Genomic DNA, 21,825 nt, shown 5'->3' with positions numbered 1-21,825 from the left:
AACCGAAGACCAATCATGGAAATGGAGATAAAGCATTCATTGATCGCAGTCTGCTCCTGCACCATCCACCCTCCCCCCCACCCCGTCCCTTCGGAAAGGGAAAAAAAAAAAAAAAAAAAAAAAAAAAAAAAAAAAAGACCTTACCGTCTGCACACCACCAGTCCCAACTCAACCCACATTCCGCAAAAAAAATAAAGGCTAAAGGGAAGAGACTCGATGAATCTCGATGCACCCGGACTGTGACAGACACAGGAGAAAGCGCACACCAATGATGGAGTTTAGAGAGTGCAATTAGTACAGCAATGGCAAGAGAGATAAAAATAAAATACTAACACCAAATACAAGAACAGAATCCTTAAACTAAAACTTGTGGTACAGTCTCGCCTCTTGTCTGCGGCCAAAATAGGGAGGGGGGGGGGAAGGCAAGACAGAGAGAGAGAGACAGAAAGAGAGAGAGAGAGAGAGAGAGAGAGAGAGAGAGGGTAAAAAGCCTATGTTAGAGTCTACACGATCAGCGGTCACAACAGTTAAAGTGATTGTGGAAGGCTATTCCATGTTAATTTAGTCTAACCATTGCTGAAGTCAACAATTTTTGCGTCGTGTCATTTAAAAAAAAAAAAAAAAAAAAAATGCAAAGCGATGTCTTTTTTTTTTTGTTGTTTTCCATTTTCTTTCTAGACTGTCTAAAAGGGGAGGAGTTTGTCAGAAAGGTGTGTTTCTAAGTAGGGGCTAATGAGCTGCTTCTCATAGACAAACAGCATCATGAGAAACAACAAAACAAACTAAACAAAACAAAAAAAATTATGTTAAAAGAAAAAAAAAAAAAAGATGTAAAAAGTTACCCGCCACCCCCACCCACCCCCAACCTCCGTATGAAGGGACAAGCGAATGACAGCCAGGCTTTTTTTTTTTCTTCCTCTTTTTCTTTTAGACTACACGTTCTTTACAGCAGAGGTCTCCTACAGCCTCCCGGATCAATGGAAAAAGAAAGCCACGTGAGTAGATCTAAATCCTCTGCCCATGCATCGTAACAGTAGTGAATCTGGACAAAGACATTTTTTTTTCTTTATTCTTTTTTTTTTTTCTTCTGCTAATGTGCCTTTAAATCACAAATTGTATGCAATTACCACTCTTTATTGTTCTCATTAATATATTCTTTGACAGTTGTTTATGATAACATTTGTTTCCCTAAGACTGTGTCCTTTAAATGCAAATGAATAGGTCTTGGCAGAACATGAGGAGTTGTGTTCACACGACTTCCACTTTTTTTTCTTTTCTTCTTTTTCTTCTTCCCCACCTCTTTCTCTAGACTTCAATATTGTTCCCAGCGTAAAGCCTGGTCCATGTCCGGGCTGAAACACACAAACGACAGAAGTGTTAAGTTAAGTTAACGCACCTCGCGCTCAAGACACTGGCCTGCATTTTAGTACGTGAAGGGAACAAGACTCTGCTTTCTGCTGTGGGACGTGTCGTTTGAAAAGTGAGCTTAATTAGGGACTCATGCCTCCAAATCATGTCCCAAACCATCTTGCCAAAAACCTCAACCATGAGCTGAGCTACAGCCTTTAAAAGCTCTGGGAATCAGCAAGGCTAAACTAAAAAAGCACAGAACACAACTGGCCACAGAGCAGAGCAGTTGGGGTGTGGGGCTTCTTCCTTCATGAATCAGAATGACTAACTGACCCAGTAGTGTTTCCCAGAAATGACTGTAGGAATTTAGCAGAAATTCCTCTGACTAGTTAATCAAGACGCTTATAAACGTCTATGTACCCTGAATAAGAAGTCCAAAAAACTACAACAAGCAGTGCTGAACTCATTAATGCAACATGATACTGACGCATGGCTCACTGTACTGTAACAGCCTCAAGACGTTATGAAAGTGAGTTCACCGTGTTTCCTGCATTTAAGCATGAAATGTAGAGGCGGTAATTGAAATTAGGGCTGCGACCAATCCTCAAAAGCAATAAAGTGTGAAATTCAGCATTTAATGCCTTGGAAATAGACTCTTTCCTTGTCTAGCGGGGGGAACAGGGCACAACCTAATACAGGGTGAAAATTAACAAGGATGTTTTAACATAATGTGTGCTTTTTACACTATTTAGACAAAGTATTGGGACACCTGCTCATTCAATGCATTTTCCAAAATCAAGAGTGTACATATATATATATATATATATATATATAAGGTTTATCCTGCCTTTGTAGGAATAACTGTCTGTCTGAAGAAGGCTTTCTACTAGATTTTGGAGGAGCATTGCTGTGAGAATTTGAACGTATACAGCAACAAGAGCGTTAATGAGGTCGGGATGTTGGATGATCACCACCCCACCTTATCATCCCCAACTCATCCCAAAAGTATTGGATGGAGCACCAACCATCATTCCAGAAAACACAGTTCTACTGCTCCACAGCAGGATTTGTACCTCTCTAGCCCATGCCTGGCATTAGGCATGGTGCCAAGACGTTCAGATTGTTTATCTGCTCCAGAGAGTCCTATTCTACTGGGTATACGTCTTTCTCTACAGGGTCAAGACAAGAAGTGTGTCCAACATATGATGTAGTCGACCTCGCCAAAACCTTAATAGCAAGCACACTCCACAGTTGCAGCCATAATTCCAATGAAACTACTCCTCAGTCCAATCGGATATAACGGTCTAGTGAGCCATGCATCCCATTTAATACCTTTTCCCTTGATAATAAACATTAAATTGATGCTACTACGACATTTCTGTAGCTCATAAAATACCTCCCAATAAACCTTTCCCACCACCCACCTGTTTCTATGGCTTGAGCTTCGTTGGTCTTCCACTGCTCTGCAACATCGTTTGCTAGAGGATCATCGGGGTTGGGAGCACTTAGTAATGCCTGGATTGATAGCAGGACTGTGCGGATCTGCAAGGCTGGGGACCACTTATCTGTAAAATGTATTATGGCAGAGGGGAGGAGAAGGGAGAGGGGGGGGGGAGATATGATGAAGGGGAAAAGTAGCAACCAGCTGTTCAGAACAGTATAGTAAGGCATGTTTAAAATATATGGGAGAAGGAAAGAGAGAGAAAGTGCTCTTTGTGGAGGTCTATCGCTCTCAGTGAGGTCAAAGGTGTAATCCGAGCGGCTCGTCATCTTTTGAGAGAGATTACGGAGGCAAATCCCTCACTGCATTCTTAGGTCAAGCATGACAGAAAGGGGGGGAAAATAACATCCCAAAATACAAACACAGTGAGCCTCCGACTCACTTTCCCACCCCCGGGCTCTCGGAGAGCCTGCACTGCGTGAGTCACATCAAATGGAAATCCTAAATCACTCATCTGTGTCAGTATTTTTTTCCCTCCTCAGTAGCAAAGGGGCAGCCTGGGACTTGGGTTTACGTTCTAGTCGTGTTCTGGTGTTGCCTCTCCCAGATTGATGGTGTTGACAGGAGAGATCGATATAGGCTAAAATGAATACAATACTATGTAATAACTAAATAATGATACACAGTAATGGCTCAGTGGCTCGAGCACTGGGTTCTTGATCGCAAGGTTGTGTGTTCGATACCCGGGTCCAATAAGCTGCCACTGTTGGGCCTTCACTTAACCTCTAAGTCCCAGGGGTACCGCAGCATGGCTGGCTCTGCTCTCTGACAAAGTGAAGAACATCACTGTACTGAACAAGTTTAGAGGGCAATGGCTTTCCTTAACAAAATAGAGGTTGCCACATGTACCATGGCCTGAAATGTAGGCCGTTCAATCCCACTGTCTAAGAAAATAAACCAGCAAGGAAACACAGACATACGGTATCAAGGCTGCTCTGGGACCGTGTACAAACATTGGCTGCTGAGCATGCAACCACAGTTGCTATCATTTCAGCACAGATAGAAAGCCAGCTCTGCAATTTCTATACTCTTGACCTGGCAGTTCATTTACGCTGCGGTTAAGGCACATCCATCAGAGCTTTCAGGTACGAAAGGTCACAGCAGTTCCCGCTGCAGTGGCTTCACGGCCATAGCAGTCACTAAGTGTCAAAAATTCAGCCCAGAGAATTGGTGGGGGAGGGCAGAGCGGCAATACCCGTTTATTATACCTGTTGTATACGCTACATGGACAAAAGTAATGGGACACCTGTTCAATCGTTGTTTCTGTTGAAATCAAGGGTAAAAAGTTTATCCTGCTTTTAATGGAGAAACTGTCTCTACAGTCAAAATACGAGATCATGGAGGAGCATTGCTACAGGAATTTGATTGCATTCAGCAACAAATGAGTTAGTGATGTCAGGTTATGTTGGCAATCACCACCCCACCTCATCCCCAAATTCTAAAACTACTGGATGGAGCACCATCCATCATTCCAGAGAACCCAGTTCCACTGCTCCACAGCTCAATGCTGTTGGGGCTTTATAGCCCTCCAGCCCGTGTCTGGCATTAGGCAAGGGGCTAACAGGTTTAAGTTTATCTTCTCCAGGGAGTCCTATTCTACTGGCAGTACTTAGTCTACAGAGACTAGACAAGCTGTGTTTGTGTGTGTGTGTGCGCGTGCGTGCATCTGCACATTTGTCTGAGCGATGAGTGCAACTCAAAATAGCTGAATGCATTCATTAGAAGGGGTGTCCACAAACAATCGGACAGAGTGTGCCTGCCTGCATCACCATTCATCCCTTAGATCAAGTTCAAATAAGTAATGCAGGCCAAAAAGAGCTAAACTGGCTTAAGACTAAGCATCGGTTCACTAACAAAGTGATGGGGCTCCTGTGAACATTATGACTGAATGAAGGCACGTTTCACTTCCTTACCTTTCAAAATGTCTAGACATATTCTTCCCAGCTTGTCTACGTTGGGGTGATATATTTTGGTCATGAAGCGTACTTTAGGAGCTGCCATGGGGTATTCTTCAGGAAGAAAGAGTTCAAGTTTAAAAGTTCCTCCCTCAAAGGGGGAGTCCTGAGGTCCAGCGATGACCACGTGAAAGTAGCGGGCGTTCCCCTCATCTGGCTCTGCTTTAATGCCTGGCACGGGCTCTGCCAACAAGCGCTGGGTTTCCTGCACAAAAAAAACAAAACAAAACAAACACACACACACACACACACACACACAAATGGAAGAGAAGAATAAGAACACTGGATAGAGTAGGAGGTAGCTTAAAGATGCCTTACAAGACATGCCGCCTGGATAGACGCTTTATTTAAAGTAATGGTCTAACACAGTGTACCTCAGTGCCCAAGGCTCACCGTGCTGACTCTACAGATGATAACATTTGCCATGGAAAGCTGAAAGCAAGAACTGAACTGTTCATCGATCCAAGAAATCATCTAGGACTGACGATCCTATGAAGGCAGCTGCGACACAACTTCAGTGATTTGTGTAGGTAGGACAGAAAAGGCCAGCAGGTGTGTTATTAACACCTTATGCTCTGTGACTTATTACACCCTAAGGGTTACTAATCAGTAACTACATGGAAAGCAATGCAAACTGGTAACTGGAGTTCTTTCCAAGTTATGAGAGTGGCGGGTAAGCAAATTCACGTTTCAGTGTATGCAGTCGTATGGAGGATAAATGGAACGACTAGTCTATAGGCACGTGCGAAGACAACCAAATTTCACAAGTGCAGAGTTTCACCCAAAATCCCTTTTTTTTCTTTTTTTTTTTCGCCGCACTAGCAGCAGGCGCCATTTGTGCTTGCCTTAGCAGCATGCATGGTCACACGCAAAAAGTGCATTAAGTATTGCAATGAGCAATGGCCGAATGGACGCACGCGTTGCTGCGCAGTGGAAAACTTGACAGTGTGGGCCCTGGTATAAATCCACTCTCTTACCCCCACTAGAATCTTCTCAGGAAAAGTCCTGTTTGCTACAGGGACTGGTTATTTCCCAGTGATACCATTTAAAAGGCAGTGAAGCATCACAGTGATTTTGAAGCTGCTATTTTAAGGTAAAATGTTACATAATGCTGCTTTAATGTTTTCACACAGAACAATTAAGGATTGTTATTATATAATAATTTATTATTGAGTGAAAGAAGAGTACACAGCTCGGCTTTTAAAGATATGCTTAATGCCATGCTAAGCTGACCGGTGTTTAAAATAGAATAAATGAATGAAAAGCAGATTTATTTTTTGTTACCCCTAACCATGGCTTTCTGTATAGATAATGCATTGGGGAAATTAGATCAATGGTACTGAAACACATCTACACCAGACAACTACCAGAGATATAGAAAGGCGAAGCTGGATTGCAGAACAGCGCTGAACTGAGTGACTCTGTATAATGATGATCCACAGCAAACACATTTGTCTTAACTTGTGTGAAGAAAAATTGTCAATTACGCACATTACTCTGGTATTCCAATTATCATTAACTTTGACTGGCGGTTTTGAGCATCTGTAATAGAAGCTTTGTGCTTATGGTCATTTCACTGGTATGCGCATTCCACATCTGAACAAAGCCCGAGGCTCTACACAGTCTCTGTATGGTGGATGCACAGTTTCGAGAGAGAAGAGAGGCCAAATCAGCGCCCTCTATTGTAATTCAACTAACACATACACAACTGCTCGTCACAGGAAGGAATCTGGGGTGTACTGGCCTCAACTAGGTTACAAGACAGGATGTAATCTTCAATAAACAGGAAAAAAAAAAAAACATGTGCTAAGACTCCCATATATGGCAGACCATTTAACTACTGAACGTGACTACCCCACTGCTACTGCCTGTACAAAAGTGATCTGCTTTATATTTTCCTTGGCTTACATTTAAACTATCAGACACAAAAGATGAATGGTCGAAGACCTGTTAAGCCTTAGAGTAAGCAGAGTCTGGTAATATGAGCAGTGTCAATTTAAGGAATTAACATGATTTTTTTTTCTGCAAATATTAATGTGCAATAACACCCTCTTTGGCAGATATCACAGCCAGCTTGGATTCATTCATCGTTCCTAGCAGAACATTATTACATTTTTATGATATTTTGGGGTAATTTTGCTGCCAAGTAACTGTGCATTGCCATTAAGTTTGCTGCAGAGGTTGTGTTGTCTTCTCACTTGAAAATAAAACTTCATAAATATATGGATATATAGGCCAAGAGTGCCCACACTGTGCGTTCAACATTACATAGAGATAAAAAATAAATAATAAAAAAAAAGACCCGTCAGGTGTTTGCAAAGGTTTATTATAAGGTTTGTTTAAGGCCAAAACTGCCACATTTTATTGTGTTTGGTAGCTGCTGTGAGCCATAATAGCAGTATTATTGTTTACTAATGTTATGGCTGATTTGTCTAATCGGTGCATCACGAGTGTATATCGATTTACAGAAAGGCAGGTACAGCAAAATACAGCTAGAGAAATAGAGATGAACTCAAGATGAAGTAAATGATGAGGAGTGATAAGATACATGTTTTTAGGAATCTAATTAATATGAACTTGATCAGTGATTCAGCTTTGGTTGAAGATGTCTTATCGCTGATGCCATACAGAGTTGGCATTTATTGTGTTCTGTTAATAAATGCTTGACTGTAAAGGGGATTTTGGTGAGTTTTGCAGCGTGGGGAACCCTCTCCCCTTAATAGAGAGGAGTGCGTTACTTTGTCTGTCCAATTCGACATTCTAGTGCATGTAAGAAGTAAGTTTAACGTACTAGTAAACTAGTCATCTTGCTTGTGTTAACAGACATGGCCTGCAGAGTCATCTACCATCACTATCAAAAGTCAGAAAAGGAGTTTCAATTGAGGGTTGCAATTTATATAGGCTGGAAAATCACTAGTTGGAGAAATACCTCAATTAAATGTTAAGGCACATCGTAAGTCTGCAGTGGGGGAACTCATCTGATCACATGCAATGACTAACCATGAAACATCACTGCAGCAGTCCTAAGGAGGGCCTGACGAATTACAGACAGGGACAACAATATTTAACAGTGTCAATCATAGCTTTAATCACCGGGTCAAGACATGCAACACACAGTACTAAACGTCACTTCAGCTGTGTGTCTCCCCAGAACTCAGAACTCTGATAGTGGAGCTTTCTCTCAAGCTCAACGTAACTACATTCAATTTAAAATGACTACAGCTCCTGCTTCGCTCCACGCCTTTTTAGGTTCTACTACCTAATTAACTCGTCAGCCATCACCGGGAAAAAAGTAATAAGCCCTGCGTGGTGAAATCCAGCAGGCGAGGAAATAAAAACACTACCTACTGTAAAGTCTAGCGGTTCTGACTTGCAGCGGAGAGTTCTGCACTACTGTCAGACACCTGCAGAATTTCACACATTAGACCATCCTCACACCTTCTGGAAGGCCATGTGCACAACCGAACTCAGCGCAACATTAAAATTATGTTTTGCAGTAAAAATAAACATCACATTTAACATTGAGTGTCAAATCTAATTCAGTATAACCTGATGTTTAGTTATTTTATATAATATATCGTCCAACATAACTGCTGCCTTTAAAAACCCCGGCCTTTAGAGGGGCAATGCAACTGAAGCACTTTCAAATAACCTTTAAAAAAATAACACTGTCGTCTAGACTGGAGAGACAGCTTGGCAATTACTGTAAAAGTAGCACAAAGTAGTTTGCTCCTTGTCACATAACAGTCTAGATCTTCACAAACGTACACGTGATAATTCAGACAGAGTGCTTTCTGTTTTTCTAGTACACATTCGTTCCCCTTTTTCATTTTGCATCTAGCCTACTTTTTAAAACGTATGCACCACTGAACAGTTTGAAGAAGTGCATTGCATACGGTTACACCATGAAGAATGTATAGAAACTATAAAAGCTTAAATCACCACAAGGCTCGAGACTCTTACACCTTGTGCAATAAGCAACCAACCATTCAGAGGAGAGCGCTCAGGGCTGTCTAGGCCCTTAGAGGAAATCTAATGACTTCTGGGAAGTACAGATCTAGTTCTTTAGTTTTATTTCACAGAATAATTAAACATGTTTTTAAACTCTGGAGGTCAGAGTCTGCAGTAACTCCCTTATTTCACAGTTAAGTTTTGGTTGGAAGCAAAAGGGTTAACATTATTACACTCATTAAATCTGGACCCCCCCCCCTCCCTCTATCCTATGGTGCAAAGTAAGCTCAAGAGCAAGACAGGCCTTTAGGAGCTGGACTGAGGACCTTGCATGTCAGATTAATCAGAAAAAGCTGAGTAATTAAATAAAACATATATTGTAACCCAAACTTAAAACTGCTCATCTACGTAATCTTACATGCTGATTATTTTAATAAAAAAATAAAGTGCTTATGCACTGTACCCTTAAAAACACACTACCACATGACTCTCCACATGACCCCGCCCCATTCAGTCTGCAACTGTCTGGAGGAGCACTCGAGCACTGAGCAACTCCAGAAGCTTATAAACTCGTTCACTAATCCTAATCGAGGTAATTAATCGTAATTAATAATTGATCTGAATATTGAATGAAGTCATACCTCCAGCACTCTGACAACAGAGCAGTCAGCCAATCAGGTTGATTTTCTAATGGGCGGGACCCCATGGGTTTGTATGAAACAAAGTCACCCCAGGTCTCCCGGTAGACTGGATTACTAGGGTCGACATGATCTATCTGAGCACCAATAATGATCCAATCTATGATTCCATATATCTTTATCTCTCTCATTTTTATTTATATATATATATATATATATATATATATATATATATATATATATATATATATATATATATATATATATATATACACACATATATACACACACACACACACACACAATTGAAGTATGATGTGCTGCTAATTAATACTAATAAAGGAATTTTTTGTGGCAGTTTTATATACTTTGGCGTTCTGGACTGGTGTTTATTTATGACCATTAAAAACATACAGCATGTTCAATAGTGAGTTATTCAGCTTCCTGTTACTTTAAAATGATGCAGTGAAATCAATTCACATGTGCTGAGAGTGTATAATGATGCACTATGCATTATGAAATGATCAGTTTTTGGGGTGTTTTTTTTTATTATTATTTTTAATTGTGTCGTAAATGCACCATAAATTAATATTCTATAACCTTGTATTATAGAAACCTACTTCTAATCCTCTCCATTTTAAACTTGAGTTTCCGTGCTGGTTTGTGCACACCAAAGAAAGGCATGCAGTACTCTGGCTGCTAAAACAAAGCCTTTCTGCCATAGTTTTATTCCTAACCAGCCATAAGTCAAGACGTGGCAGGCGTGTATTCCCCCCAGGTGGTTTAGGCAGCATGGGCAAAAATGGCACCATGACAAATGTCTGGAGGAACAGTAGCTTAAACACCATCAAAGCACTAGACCCACAGACCAGGAACGATCCTCACAGTGGTGTGTTGTAAATAACGTCTGCCATTTGCACCTGGAGGATGCCAGAGGGCGCACTGCTGGAACACAGTGGTAAAAATAAAGGATCTGTAAGGAATCACGCTGAATCAGTTACCCCAGACCTAAAATGTGAAGAAACATTACTGTAGCTGTGTTTTCTGACCGCTATAACTTAAAGCCATGGTTCAGCATGGTCATACAATCTAGATTTTAAATGCCCATGATGGTAGAGATGGATACAGTAAAATACTTACTTTGGACAGATCTGCTTGAACAACATGCAACCAAATTATTTACTTACTTTATTTAGAAACAACATCTCAATTCATAACAACTGACATCTGGTTGCCATGTAAGATTTTTCTGGTTCTGATCAAATGTTCTCACATGCAGTGATTTTGAAAGTTTCCACTCAAAAGGCAAAAGAAGAAGAAAAATCAGAAGAAAAGACAAGCCGTGCTTCATGAAGGACAGTTTCCACTTATGCCACTTTTACGCAGCAAAAAAGAAAGACTGATGCATCTGCTGCCAACAGCCCACAGGTGCGAGTCAGCCCACACGTCACTACCTGCGATGATTGTGATCCGGAGTACCGCTACACTACGAGAGGCGGTAGCCATTATTAGGAGAGTGAGATGGAGTAACCTTCAGGGCCTTTGGAACCACACACCCACATGAGTAACGAGAGAGAGTATCTGATATCACCTGTGGAATGCAGGAGTCTGGAGACATGACACATCTGAGAGGTGCATGGCTTGATTAGCCGCTCTCCGATGCGCCATTGTGTAACCTGCCCCCGAACAGGCTCGACACCTCGGCATTCCTCTAAATCATCTGCTATAAAATGACCCTCAGTCGAATTAGACCATTTATATAACGTTGGAGTTATTTTGAGACCTCAACAACTGCGTGCTACACCTGATCGGCATTAAACCTTCAGAGATTAAACAACGACTGCACTAAAGCCAAAGAGGCATATTGACATGGAACCGGCAGAAAAACCGGATTCTGGTCCGCACAGGTCAGCTAGTAATCAGATTTCATACCAACTATGTGACGTATGCTTACTGTAGTTCTGCAGCCCACCAATAAACACACTGCTGTCACCTATATTCTTGATGTATTCATGATTATGAGTACACTGCGCACATTATTAATGATCATTTGTCATCATATAGTGGTTTTAATGTTACATTAAATCTGAAGAGTTCATAAGCAGCTTCTCTGTAACCATATAAGTGCAGACAAAAAAAGAAGCAACAAACCTCACAAAAATGCATAAAACTAGGCTTATTTTGTTTTTAATTGTTAATTTATATAGATATAGCTGTAATTTTTGGTGTAGCATCTCCTAAAGCCCCCCTCCCCCGAGGTAGTTAGCATAGCCTGTAGTGTATTAAGCAATAAAATGTAAATAGTGAACAAACACCCACACATACATACATACATACACACACACATATACATATATATATATATATATATATATAAAAAAGATAATGTGAGGACGAAGAGCATCACTTACGCTATAAAACACAAAATAAATCAAATAATAAAAATCTAAACTGTTAATTTGTTTAGGCTACTTAGGCCCAACCCTCCCAAAGAAAAGACCGGTCTTCTAGCCCCTGCGGTTCATTTGCATGCGCCGTAGTCAGGCGCCAATCAGCTCGAGCTCAGCTTAGCATAGCATGGCATGTTGCGAAGAGCCAATGAAGTCTGGGCCTGTGTTACATTACTCATTTTTAGCACACGGTTAACCACATGTTCTCCATATGGCTGCATGCACCGAACTGTAACGTCCATAACGTGAGGGCTTCTGGACACCAGATTCATGAGTAAACATGCACTGAATAACCTGTTTAGTGAGGCAAACTCCAGGTATCTTCATCAACTTTCTTAAAATCCAGCAGAGCTTATAATAGCTGATAATCGACGTAGGCAAAGAATGACATTTACATGTCTTAGCTAATCTGATCACCGTCAAAATCAGATAAGCATATAAGAAGAGTGCATGTAAACATCCTTGACCTGTGTGTGTGTGTGTGTGTGTGTGTGTGTTAATTTCACATTCTCAAACCACGTATTTTGCATAAATTGAAGAATAAAGGCGATGCATAAGAAAGGGCCTATATCACTACCATACCGCCACGGCAGTGACGGATAAACGAACGTGGTGGTTGGCAGGTTCTGGCGCTCCGTTCTTCAAAATATCATTCAGAGAGAAAAATTCCTGAAATAGTTCAGATAGTCCACGGACAAAACCATGCAGAGAAAACACAGACAAGAGGGGGGCTCCCGATCCCAGTCTCACGCTTAAGGTCTCTATGTTCCCAGCCCTCCCACACCCCAACACACCACACTGATGATGCTCAGCGCATACACAATGTCCCATTACTTCTGCAAGTGTAAGAAAGCATGGGTTTGGGCAATTAATGTACAAACAAGTGTAATATGATTAGCAAGTCATGATAAAGCTTTGGGATTTTTTTTTATTATTTTTTTTATTACTACTGATATGGGTGGGAGGTCAGATCAAATCAAATTATTAATTTTCTGTTATTAAATACGATCAGATTGTGTGAATTTTAAAACGAGGTTTATATATAAATAAATCTGACCATGGGATAACCTGTTTCGGAGGGTTTGTGGAAATGAAGGTGCGGCACAGGAGCATCAGGCCTGCTGATCCGGAGCTCATGGGTGTGAGGACCCGTCTAGCTCCAGCATCAGGATACGCCTTTTCATTACAGGCTTGCAGGCTGCATTAAAATGGTCATTTTTGGGACAAAGTTATGATATGATGAGCTCTAGGCAACAGATCTTAGACGAGGCAGATCTGACGGTTTTCTAAACCAGCCATTAGGGCTGTCTGCATAGGCTCGTAGTGCGGTCAACAGCCACGAGCTAGACCTGGCTACTGATTTAATTTCACCTAATTGATGGTGTGGTGTTTGTCGGATGGCTCTTAATGAAACTACCGCGTTTATTTTCGTTTAGATTCGCTTCACATATCCACACACACATGCATTACAACGCAGGGATGACATTCGGCTAGTTTTGCTCTCTGGTAAGGCCTAGCACGGAAAATAGCTGCAGAGCTGCTGAAACTGGCTAAGCTAGCCGAGCGGGCGAGCGAGCGGGCGGGCGGCGCACGAGCGGGGCTTTACCCCGGCTACCCCCGTTTCTCAGGCCGTGGCTGATTTGCTTCAAGCGCTTTTGCGATTCGTTAAGTATTAAAAAAACCTTTGGGGTTAATCTGATAAACTGGGATTGTGATTAATTCAGCATCTCGCCCTGTTAGCCACACAGCTAGGCTTCAATCGATGAATGGCACTAGGCAGTTAGCCAGCTAGCAGCTAGCAGCTAGCGCGGGTCAGTTAGCTAGCTAGCCCGTCTGCTTTAGCTATACTTCTCTTCCAAACCTGGGCCATCTGCCCGGCACCGTCGCCTTTAGCTGATATTTTAAACCCTAATGCACAAGAGTCGGGCCTCCGCCATTTTTTACTGCTCCTAGCCCGACGTGCATGTATTTTTAACCCACCCATATTCGGGTGAAGAAGCGGAGAGCTGAACGGAAGTGTCTGGCTAACAAACACTAGCAGGCGCAAACAACGCCAGCCGCTTTCAGCCGCTCCGGGGACGTGTCGGACTCGCCCGGCTCCCCAATTCGGGACGCAGGGGCGAGCAACGCGAAGAAAATTCGCCTCACAGTTACCTTGATGATCCTGCGGGGCAATCCTGCCATCTTGTCTTGAATGCGGGTTTTTTAGCTTCGTCTCTCGGTGCCTCTTCCTCTCAGAGACGCAGTGAACACGCCCCCCGGCGCTGCGTCACTCCCCAGCACTCCGCCGCGCACTCAGCTCACCCTGGAACATGTAGTTTTACACTCCGGCGAGCGCCATTTGGCTTCTGTCCTGAACTGCACACGTTTCAGCCCTGCACTGACCAGAAGGCGTTTAATAATGTCCTGTCGTCGTTTTTCTTCTCTGATGTTAATCGTTGTAGCATTTACGTCATTATTTGCGCGAGTGCGTAAGGGGAGGTTGTGTGAATGTCTGCAGGAATGGGATGATGACACCCCAGGCCTTCACTCCCTGTGATTTTCAACAGCTGCATTGCAGGCCTGCTACTCCATAATACGACTTTTTAACCTTCAGCTGATATTGAGGCATGCTCCTCTTATTATTACTATTATTATTATTATTATTATTATTATTATTATTATTATTATTAAGCAGTTATTTTACCATTTATTACAGTGACTCTAAATGATCTGCTTGTGTACAGTCATTTAAGTGGAACTTGCATATCCTCTGTCATGCAAAAACCTATTGTCTATTTTTGTCACCTTTTCTGACATATTGTAAATCTGGTAGTTGTTTAATGTGTAAAATATATAAAAATATGATGAATGGACCTATAGAAATGCTCCAAAATGACTTCTTCCATTGACGAGATTTTTCGTGACAATCACAGGACTAACCTCCCCTGCCCCTTGTCTAGCGAGGCACCGCGGCATGGACCGTATTAGGACCTGGAAGGTGTTTATCATAGAGGTTAATTGGTCCACAGTGGTGGGTCGATTGCTCTGTGCCACTCACCTGGGTCGTCGTTCCCCCCGGCATCAATGGCCCGTGGGGCACCACTGTAATGCCATTGGGAGGTTTCCATTCTTGGTAGATCTTCACTATGGTGGCTCTAGAACATCCAATGAAGTTAGTGGTTTTCATACCTTCCCCTACTATCACAGTCATATCAGAACATTGCTGTGCGTATAAATAAGCAATGCAGAGCACACCAGCCAGCTGTAGTAGTGCGCATTCATGATCATCATGGGCGAAGGATGCAGTTTGACTGATGTCCAATAGGGCATGATAATAGGGTACTGGTGCAGGGTGGTAGCAGGGTGTTTGAGGCATGGACTCATCAAGACCTCTGAAGAAGTCTGGTATCTGTCACCATGACAGTAGCAGCTGGTCCTTTAAGTCTTTAAGTCCTGTAAGTTGTGAGGTGGAACCTCCATGGATCACATCAGTAAGCCTTACATGCTCATTAACCTGTCACCGGTTCACTGATTACCTTTCATTGAGTACTTTTGGTGGGTGCTGGTCACTGCATATCAGAAAAAAAGACCACACAACCTGTCCGAAGTGTTGGAGATGCTCTGACCCTCTGTCGTCTAGCCATCCCAATTTGTCTCTTGTGAAAGTGGCTCAGATTCTTATGCTTGTCCATTTTTTCCTGCTTTTAACACCAACATCACCTTCAAGAACTGACTGTTCGCTTGCTGCCTTCTATATCCTCCACTTCACAGATTTCACTGTCGATCTTTAATGACACTGTAGATTATTAGGGTTTTTCACTTCACCTGTTAGTGGGGTTAATGTTATGGCTTATCAGTGTATACTAATATGCACAGGTGTGTACAGGTGATTTCTGGGAGGAGTTGGAATCAGAATTAAATCATATAATAACTTAATTATATAATATTATATAATAATAATATAATATTTTATATATATATTAACATAACTTAACTTAACTTATTAAACGTGACTATATTCTATAGCTGGGGTCTCTGAGACTCCACCTTCAGGATGTGTATAATAATCTATGGAGAACTTATCAGCAACTATCACTGCAGGCGAAGTTGAAGAGGAGCATGAAAGGCCGGTTAGTCCAGCACCTCTGATAATTGTATAAAACTGTGTTCTGGTTGAAATCGAAAGACTGAGGGTGTGTCTTGGAGACCTTCTGTCTCTCAGTTCCTCTTCTTGTTTGTGTGAGAGAGAGAGAGAGAGAGAGAGAGAGAGGGAATCTGTGAGTGAATGAAAGTGAAATCTTTTGCAGGGGTGGGGGCACTGGTTCTTGGGTGAGCAGGAGGTCCTGCACAGGAGGACTGAAACAGTTGGTCACCAGCGCTGTGGCTGAGTGTTGGAGAGGCTTGTGGGGAAAAAAGCAACACCGCTGATGGGAGACATGAACTCTCTACAACGGCCTAAAACAGGTAGGTAAATCAGGTAGCAACTTTTCTGCTGCTGCAGAGGAAGGGAATATTAGGTAGATTTGAATAATTGTGTTAACTTGATTTCTTCGGGGCCTCAGATTCAGGATTGTAGGATGTAGAGTGATCAGTAGTTGTAGATTGAGTGCCATCAGGGCCATGGTGAATTTACATGATGGTTTTGGTTTTGTTGCTGAGAACATTGTCATTTGCTGCAGAGTAGAACTTCTATTAGATCTGACCTGTCAGAACCGAACTGCTCTGAAAATGTTGAAAAGTGTTGAGTGAGAAGACCCGATGCTGACCTTAGAATAGAAATGTCCTCACAGTTTATTTGTATATGCTAATTCATTTACCATATTTAAACATATGGACATTTGATCTTCATTTGAACAATATTGTGTGGTGGAGGTAAAATAACTAAACACAGATAAAATAAAATAAAAATTATTCAAAATATTCTGAATAAAAAGTCAAATGTAATTATTAGAAATACATTTTTTTTGTGAGGACAACATTCAAACACCACCACCTTTATTACTACTTAAAATGTCTACACTCAGATGATTAGAACATGGTTAAAGGGGAATTTGGAGACGGCTGACTTACCATGGTCAGATCCAAAAAGGTCTCTGAGGCCTCTAGAAAGAGGGTTGTAGATGCAGATGAGTCTGGGATGGGATTTGATTTTTGGGTAATTTACCACAGCATGACTAACATAAAACCTGAGACTATGTGAAAACCCCCAGTCTGACTGAATGACTGTTAAAATGATTGCCATGAATTTAATATTTAGTTTTTTATATAATATTTAAAAGATAATAAAAATATTGTTTTTAATGTTTGAAACTATTATTTTAAATATTTTGAATTATTTCTTTAGTGTTAATGCAAATTAGATTTAGATTAAAAGGATGGAATACACAGCTTCTCATTGGATATATTAAAATGAAAGGTATCTATGATTGGCCTTTCAAACTTATCAAAACACACTAGAACTGAACATTAACCAATAAATAGATCATAGGGGTTGTGTCAAATTAGCATCTTGTTTTTTAGCTTTATGACCGTGAAAGGCTCCAGTCTGGCTCCAGCTCCAACAGCCAGTCCTTGTGCATCATAAAAACATCAACATGAGTCCATTAGCCTTCACATGTAAATATCTTCTGTCTTCGGGCCGGCATGTGATTTTACACCACGTAGAGCAGGCGTGCGGGGGCCATTGCTGGGGAGAGGTTACTAGCACATTACCCTGATAGCTTGTTTTCCCATAGTTCATTTATTTGGCAGAACCGATGTCAGTTCTGCCCAAAGCTGCAAAAATGCACCTTGAAAACGGCCTTCAGCAGAAGATCTCAGTCTCCTGAAAACCATACACACCACCCTTCAAACCATCTCTAAGTCATTAAGAAAGTATATAGACTTGTAAAACAGTCAGCAACAAGAGTGTTTAGGGGGGTTGTCTGCAATCAGCCCCTTAATAATGTTCTCACAATTTATTTAATTAATATGTGGCTAATTAAGACCTTTATTTGAACTTCATCAACATCACATGATGACTGCATCAGTAATGCGCTTAGAACTACGTGGTACAGTCATTCTGACCTTACACTCCGGTCAGAATCCATACATTTTAGTGCCCTTTTATCTTCAGTGGACCCTCAGAACATCTTCTTATGGCCTTCCTGTATTACTTTCAGACAGGTTCTTTACTTAACAGCAATGGGAGGGAAACATGCTCTCTGGCCACATGCTCTTTCATGCCACACCTCATCTGCTCCCAAGTATGCCATTGTTCCAGGACACAGGAGCAGATGAACCAGGGCCTAATCTATTGCCTTCTCCCAGTGCACAGAGTGAACAGACAATACCAGCTGAATTAGAGGGGTTACTGCTTTCACTGAGCACTTGATATGAAAGGCAGAATGTATTCTGACAAGGCTAAACCAGACTTCCTAACCCATTCATATGGCATTTCCACCAGTTCATCAGGCTTTGCCTGGATACAGAGGTTAAGGCCACAGAGAGTTTTTTTCCACTGCTTAGTTTACATAAAAGCCATTTTTATACTGTATAGCGGCTTTGAGAAGGACCATAAGACCCTTCTTGTGCTTCTCGTCCAAAATCCAGCTCATTTTGGAGCATCTCTATTGGTCTATTTATGCCAAAAAGTGAAAAGTGGGAGAGTAAATAGAGTGGGAGAGCGACAATATGTAAATAACAACAGTCTGATGACCGTCTGTTCTGATTGGCTACCCTTGTGCCTTGTTCAAAAACCAGACCCTGATGAATTACTGATGAAATCTGTTTAAAATCCTGAAGTAAGACACACTGTAGGCTCTAAATGATCTTTTAATTACGTCCACTTTTGACATTCAACCACATTCGACCACTTTACACTGTGTCACAATTTCATGATTAATGAACCAATAGAAATATTAAAATAATTAAAATTGGTGAGGTTCAATACAGACCATCTCAACATGCTCAACTTAACTGTATTAGACAAGAATATCATAAGACAACCATATTCATCATTTGTTGGACACAGATGGAATTTGGCCTCTTCCTTTAACCCACCCCTGCAGTGAACACACACACATACTAACCAGAGAGCAAACACACACAGTGGACAGCGAGCAGACATGCCTGGAGCGGTGGGAGCAAAGAGAGGGTTAAGGGCGTTTCTTGGTCTAGGAGGAGGGGTTATGATCAGGCTTTGGGTTGAGGTTAAGGTTAGGATTAAGTCTAGGAGGAAGGGTTATGATCAGGTTTTGGGTTGAGGTTAAAGTTAGGATTAGGGCCAGGAGGAGGGGTTAGGATTAAGTTCTGCAAAATTGTCTTCAGCTATTGTGTCCCCATCCTCAGGTGTGGCCTTCTGGAGCTCATCTGGAAGTGTACTCTGTCTCACAGTTCTGTTATCCTGCCTGGTCAGCATCACCCCTTTCCATATCCCTCCCATGATGCCAGGCTCAGGTTCGGCATTCTCTGCCACGCGGAGCAGCAGCGTGTTGGGCGGCTCTCAGCGAGCCATGACCTTTGACCGCCTCCTTGTCAATGTGGGCAGCGACTTCAATCCAGACACAGGCCGCTTCCGCTGCCGAGTCCCGGGCGCATACTACTTCGCCTTCACAGTGGGCAAGTACCCCAAGAAGCTCCTGTCAATCATGCTGGTGAAGAACGGGCTAGAGGTGCAGGCCATGGCTTACAACGAATTCAGGAAACAAGGTCGAAAGATGCAGAGCCAGAGTGCCATGATCAGCCTGAAGCCCATGGACACAGTATGGCTGCTGGTGCAGGAAAGCCCAGATTATGCACTTTACAGCAATGCTGGACCTTACATCACTTTTAGTGGCTATCTGGTGTATCCAGAGTCTAGGTCTTCCATGGGATACCTCAACAACCATTTGACCCCAGCGGAAATCCACCCAGACTGCCCACCCCCTGCAGACCCCAGTTACAGTTGGAGAAGAAGAGAAGCCTTGGAGGAATCCAGGTCTGCATTTTCGGTAGCTAGGACGTTCTCCACCCTGGGAGAAAGTAGGAGGCACCACAAGAGGGAGGCGCTGACGTTCGACGTGGAGTATGTGAACATTGGTGGCCATTTCAACAAGTCATCGGGCTTCTTTACGTGTCAAGTTCCGGGGGTCTACTTCTTTGCTTTTACGGTGGGGAAGCACCCACGGAGGGCCGTGTCGGTCAAGCTGATGACAGGCAGGGGCGAGGTGCAGGCCATGGTGTTTGACGAGGATATGTCACGCAAAAGGGAGATGCAGAGCCAGAGTCTTCTGCTGCCGCTAAAGAGAGGAGATGTGGTGTGGCTGTACAGCCAGCAAGACGAGCGCTACGCCGTCTACAGCAACCAGGGACGCTACACTACCTTCACCGGCTTCCTTGTCTACCCCGAGTCTGATTTCATGAACCTTGACAGAACTTTTCACTGAAGCCTAAATGCCTCTTGTAGGCCTTTCCACATGGGCCTGCTTTTAAACACTAACACAGTTCCGCTGTATATCTGTTTAATAGTACAGACTAACGTCATATATCTTTTTATATACTGAATATCATTGCTGATGCTCTTTATTCATCAGGGGCTGCATTACAGAACCTTCCCGAGTTTAGTCCTTAGTTAAGATCTGACAAGGTACAGTTTTCCTCAAGTGTCTATCACAGAAGCACAACCTGTCTTAACTAAGGAATTAAGTCTTATTTAACAAGATCTGTTCTCAAGTTCAGAAATCCCAAACTACTCAGCAAAGGTATATAATTAACTGTAATTAAGACAGGCACAGCTAAGATATCTCACTTCATGTGACTAGTATAAAGATTGTATCCTGATAACAGTTTAGAGCCATGCATTTACACTTGGTAGTCCAATGTGTCTCTAGTTGTGTGGGATGGAAAATGCAAATGATCACTAGTGTTTAGGTTGTACTAGGAGGGGTTTTCGTTGTTGAATATGTCTTGAAGAGACGGGTGCTCAAATGCGTCTCAGACCACCTGCTGAAGTAGTTTGAGGGATGGGATTTGTATCTGTATTAAAAAATCCTTATCCTGAGCAACTGTCTCTACTGTCCAGGGAAGAAGGCATTCTACTAGATTTTGGAGCATTGCTGTAATGTTCCCCATGTCTCCTCATTCCCAACTCCCCAACTTATCCCAAAAGTATTAGATGAAACACCCCCCTAGCCCACACCTGGCATTAGGCATGGTGCCAGTATGAGTGCCAGTATGCCAGGCATGGTGCCATTGCTGATATACACACTCACACACACACACACACACACACACACACAAACAGATTGTCTAATTCCTGTAGAGAAGTACTGCTAATAGTAGAATACTCTCTAAAATAATGGACTGGAATAAGACTATCTGGATTCTCTGGAATGATGGATGGTGCTCCATCTAATACTTGGGAATGAGGTGGAGGTGGAGTGATCATCCAACATCCTGACCTCACTAACACTTGTGTGACTGAATGCAATCAATCTAGTCGAGTAAATAAATGAGCAGGTGTCCCAATACTTTTGTCCAATGTAGTTTAGCTACTGTCTTAAATCCAGTGTAACTGATGCTGTCATGATCATTAACCAGGCAAGATTGTTTCTGTAATACAGTCCCATGTTCCCACTTTATTGAAAAAAATGTAAATATTGTAAAATGTATTGTATAATTTTCTGTAGGTGTCTTAGATAGGATGTGGCATTTGTGTTGGAGGTAAAAAGTCACTGAGTTAGCCACTGAGTTTTGTACCCTTGCCTTTTATTTGAAATAGTCGTCTCTTTCAGTAGTTTTATGTGAACAGTAGTGCATTTTAACAGACTGAAGGAAGGACTGGACTGAGGATCAGTAAAGCAGTATGTAACTGATTAAATAAATGCTGTACTTTGGAGTATGATTCATTTGACTGATTCCAGCAGTACCTGGATATGTCTAAAGTTGAAAGTGTCTTCTTAAAAAAAAAAGTTCCAGAGAGATCCAGGTCTACTCACTACAGCACTGATGTAGGCATTGTTTTCGGGCCTTATACTGCA

General features: G+C 42.1%; 2 protein-coding genes across 2 annotated transcripts; one reads left to right on the top strand and one right to left on the bottom strand.

Annotated features, from left to right (window-relative positions):
- Positions 1–129: 129 nt before the first annotated feature.
- On the bottom strand, positions 130–14,118 carry ube2na (ubiquitin-conjugating enzyme E2Na). The gene is made up of 4 exons (XM_072694590.1): positions 14,000–14,118; positions 4,765–5,011; positions 2,775–2,915; positions 130–1,352 (listed from the first exon to the last, which is right to left on the bottom strand). Exons 1-4 carry the CDS (start codon positions 14,027–14,029, stop codon positions 1,306–1,308), a joined length of 465 nt encoding a protein of 154 aa, XP_072550691.1. The 5' UTR covers positions 14,030–14,118; the 3' UTR covers positions 130–1,305.
- On the top strand, positions 12,947–21,669 carry c1qtnf13 (C1q and TNF related 13). Its single transcript, XM_072694589.1, has 2 exons — positions 12,947–16,291; positions 19,157–21,669. The coding sequence occupies exons 1-2, from the start codon at positions 16,255–16,257 to the stop codon at positions 20,230–20,232; spliced, it is 1,113 nt and encodes a 370-aa protein (XP_072550690.1). The 5' UTR covers positions 12,947–16,254; the 3' UTR covers positions 20,233–21,669.
- The last annotated feature ends 156 nt before the right edge of the window (positions 21,670–21,825 follow it).

This window comes from Salminus brasiliensis, chromosome 13 (genome assembly GCF_030463535.1).
Source record: "Salminus brasiliensis chromosome 13, fSalBra1.hap2, whole genome shotgun sequence".
Classification (NCBI taxonomy): domain Eukaryota; kingdom Metazoa; phylum Chordata; class Actinopteri; order Characiformes; family Bryconidae; genus Salminus; species Salminus brasiliensis.
This window is presented reverse-complemented; position numbering and strand designations above follow the sequence as displayed.

Coding starts and splice junctions, on each gene's coding strand:
- ube2na (XM_072694590.1), bottom strand. CDS start 14,029: ATGGCAGGATTGCCCCGCAGGATCATCAAG. Junction 5,012..13,999: donor TGCCCCGCAGGATCATCAAG/GTAACTGTGAGG, acceptor TTTTTTGTGCAG/GAAACCCAGCGCTTGTTGGC. Junction 1,353..2,774: donor AGCTCAAGCCATAGAAACAG/GTGGGTGGTGGG, acceptor TGTGTGTTTCAG/CCCGGACATGGACCAGGCTT.
- c1qtnf13 (XM_072694589.1), top strand. CDS start 16,255: ATGGGAGACATGAACTCTCTACAACGGCCTAAAACAG. Junction 16,292..19,156: donor TCTACAACGGCCTAAAACAG/GTAGGTAAATCA, acceptor CCCCATCCTCAG/GTGTGGCCTTCTGGAGCTCA.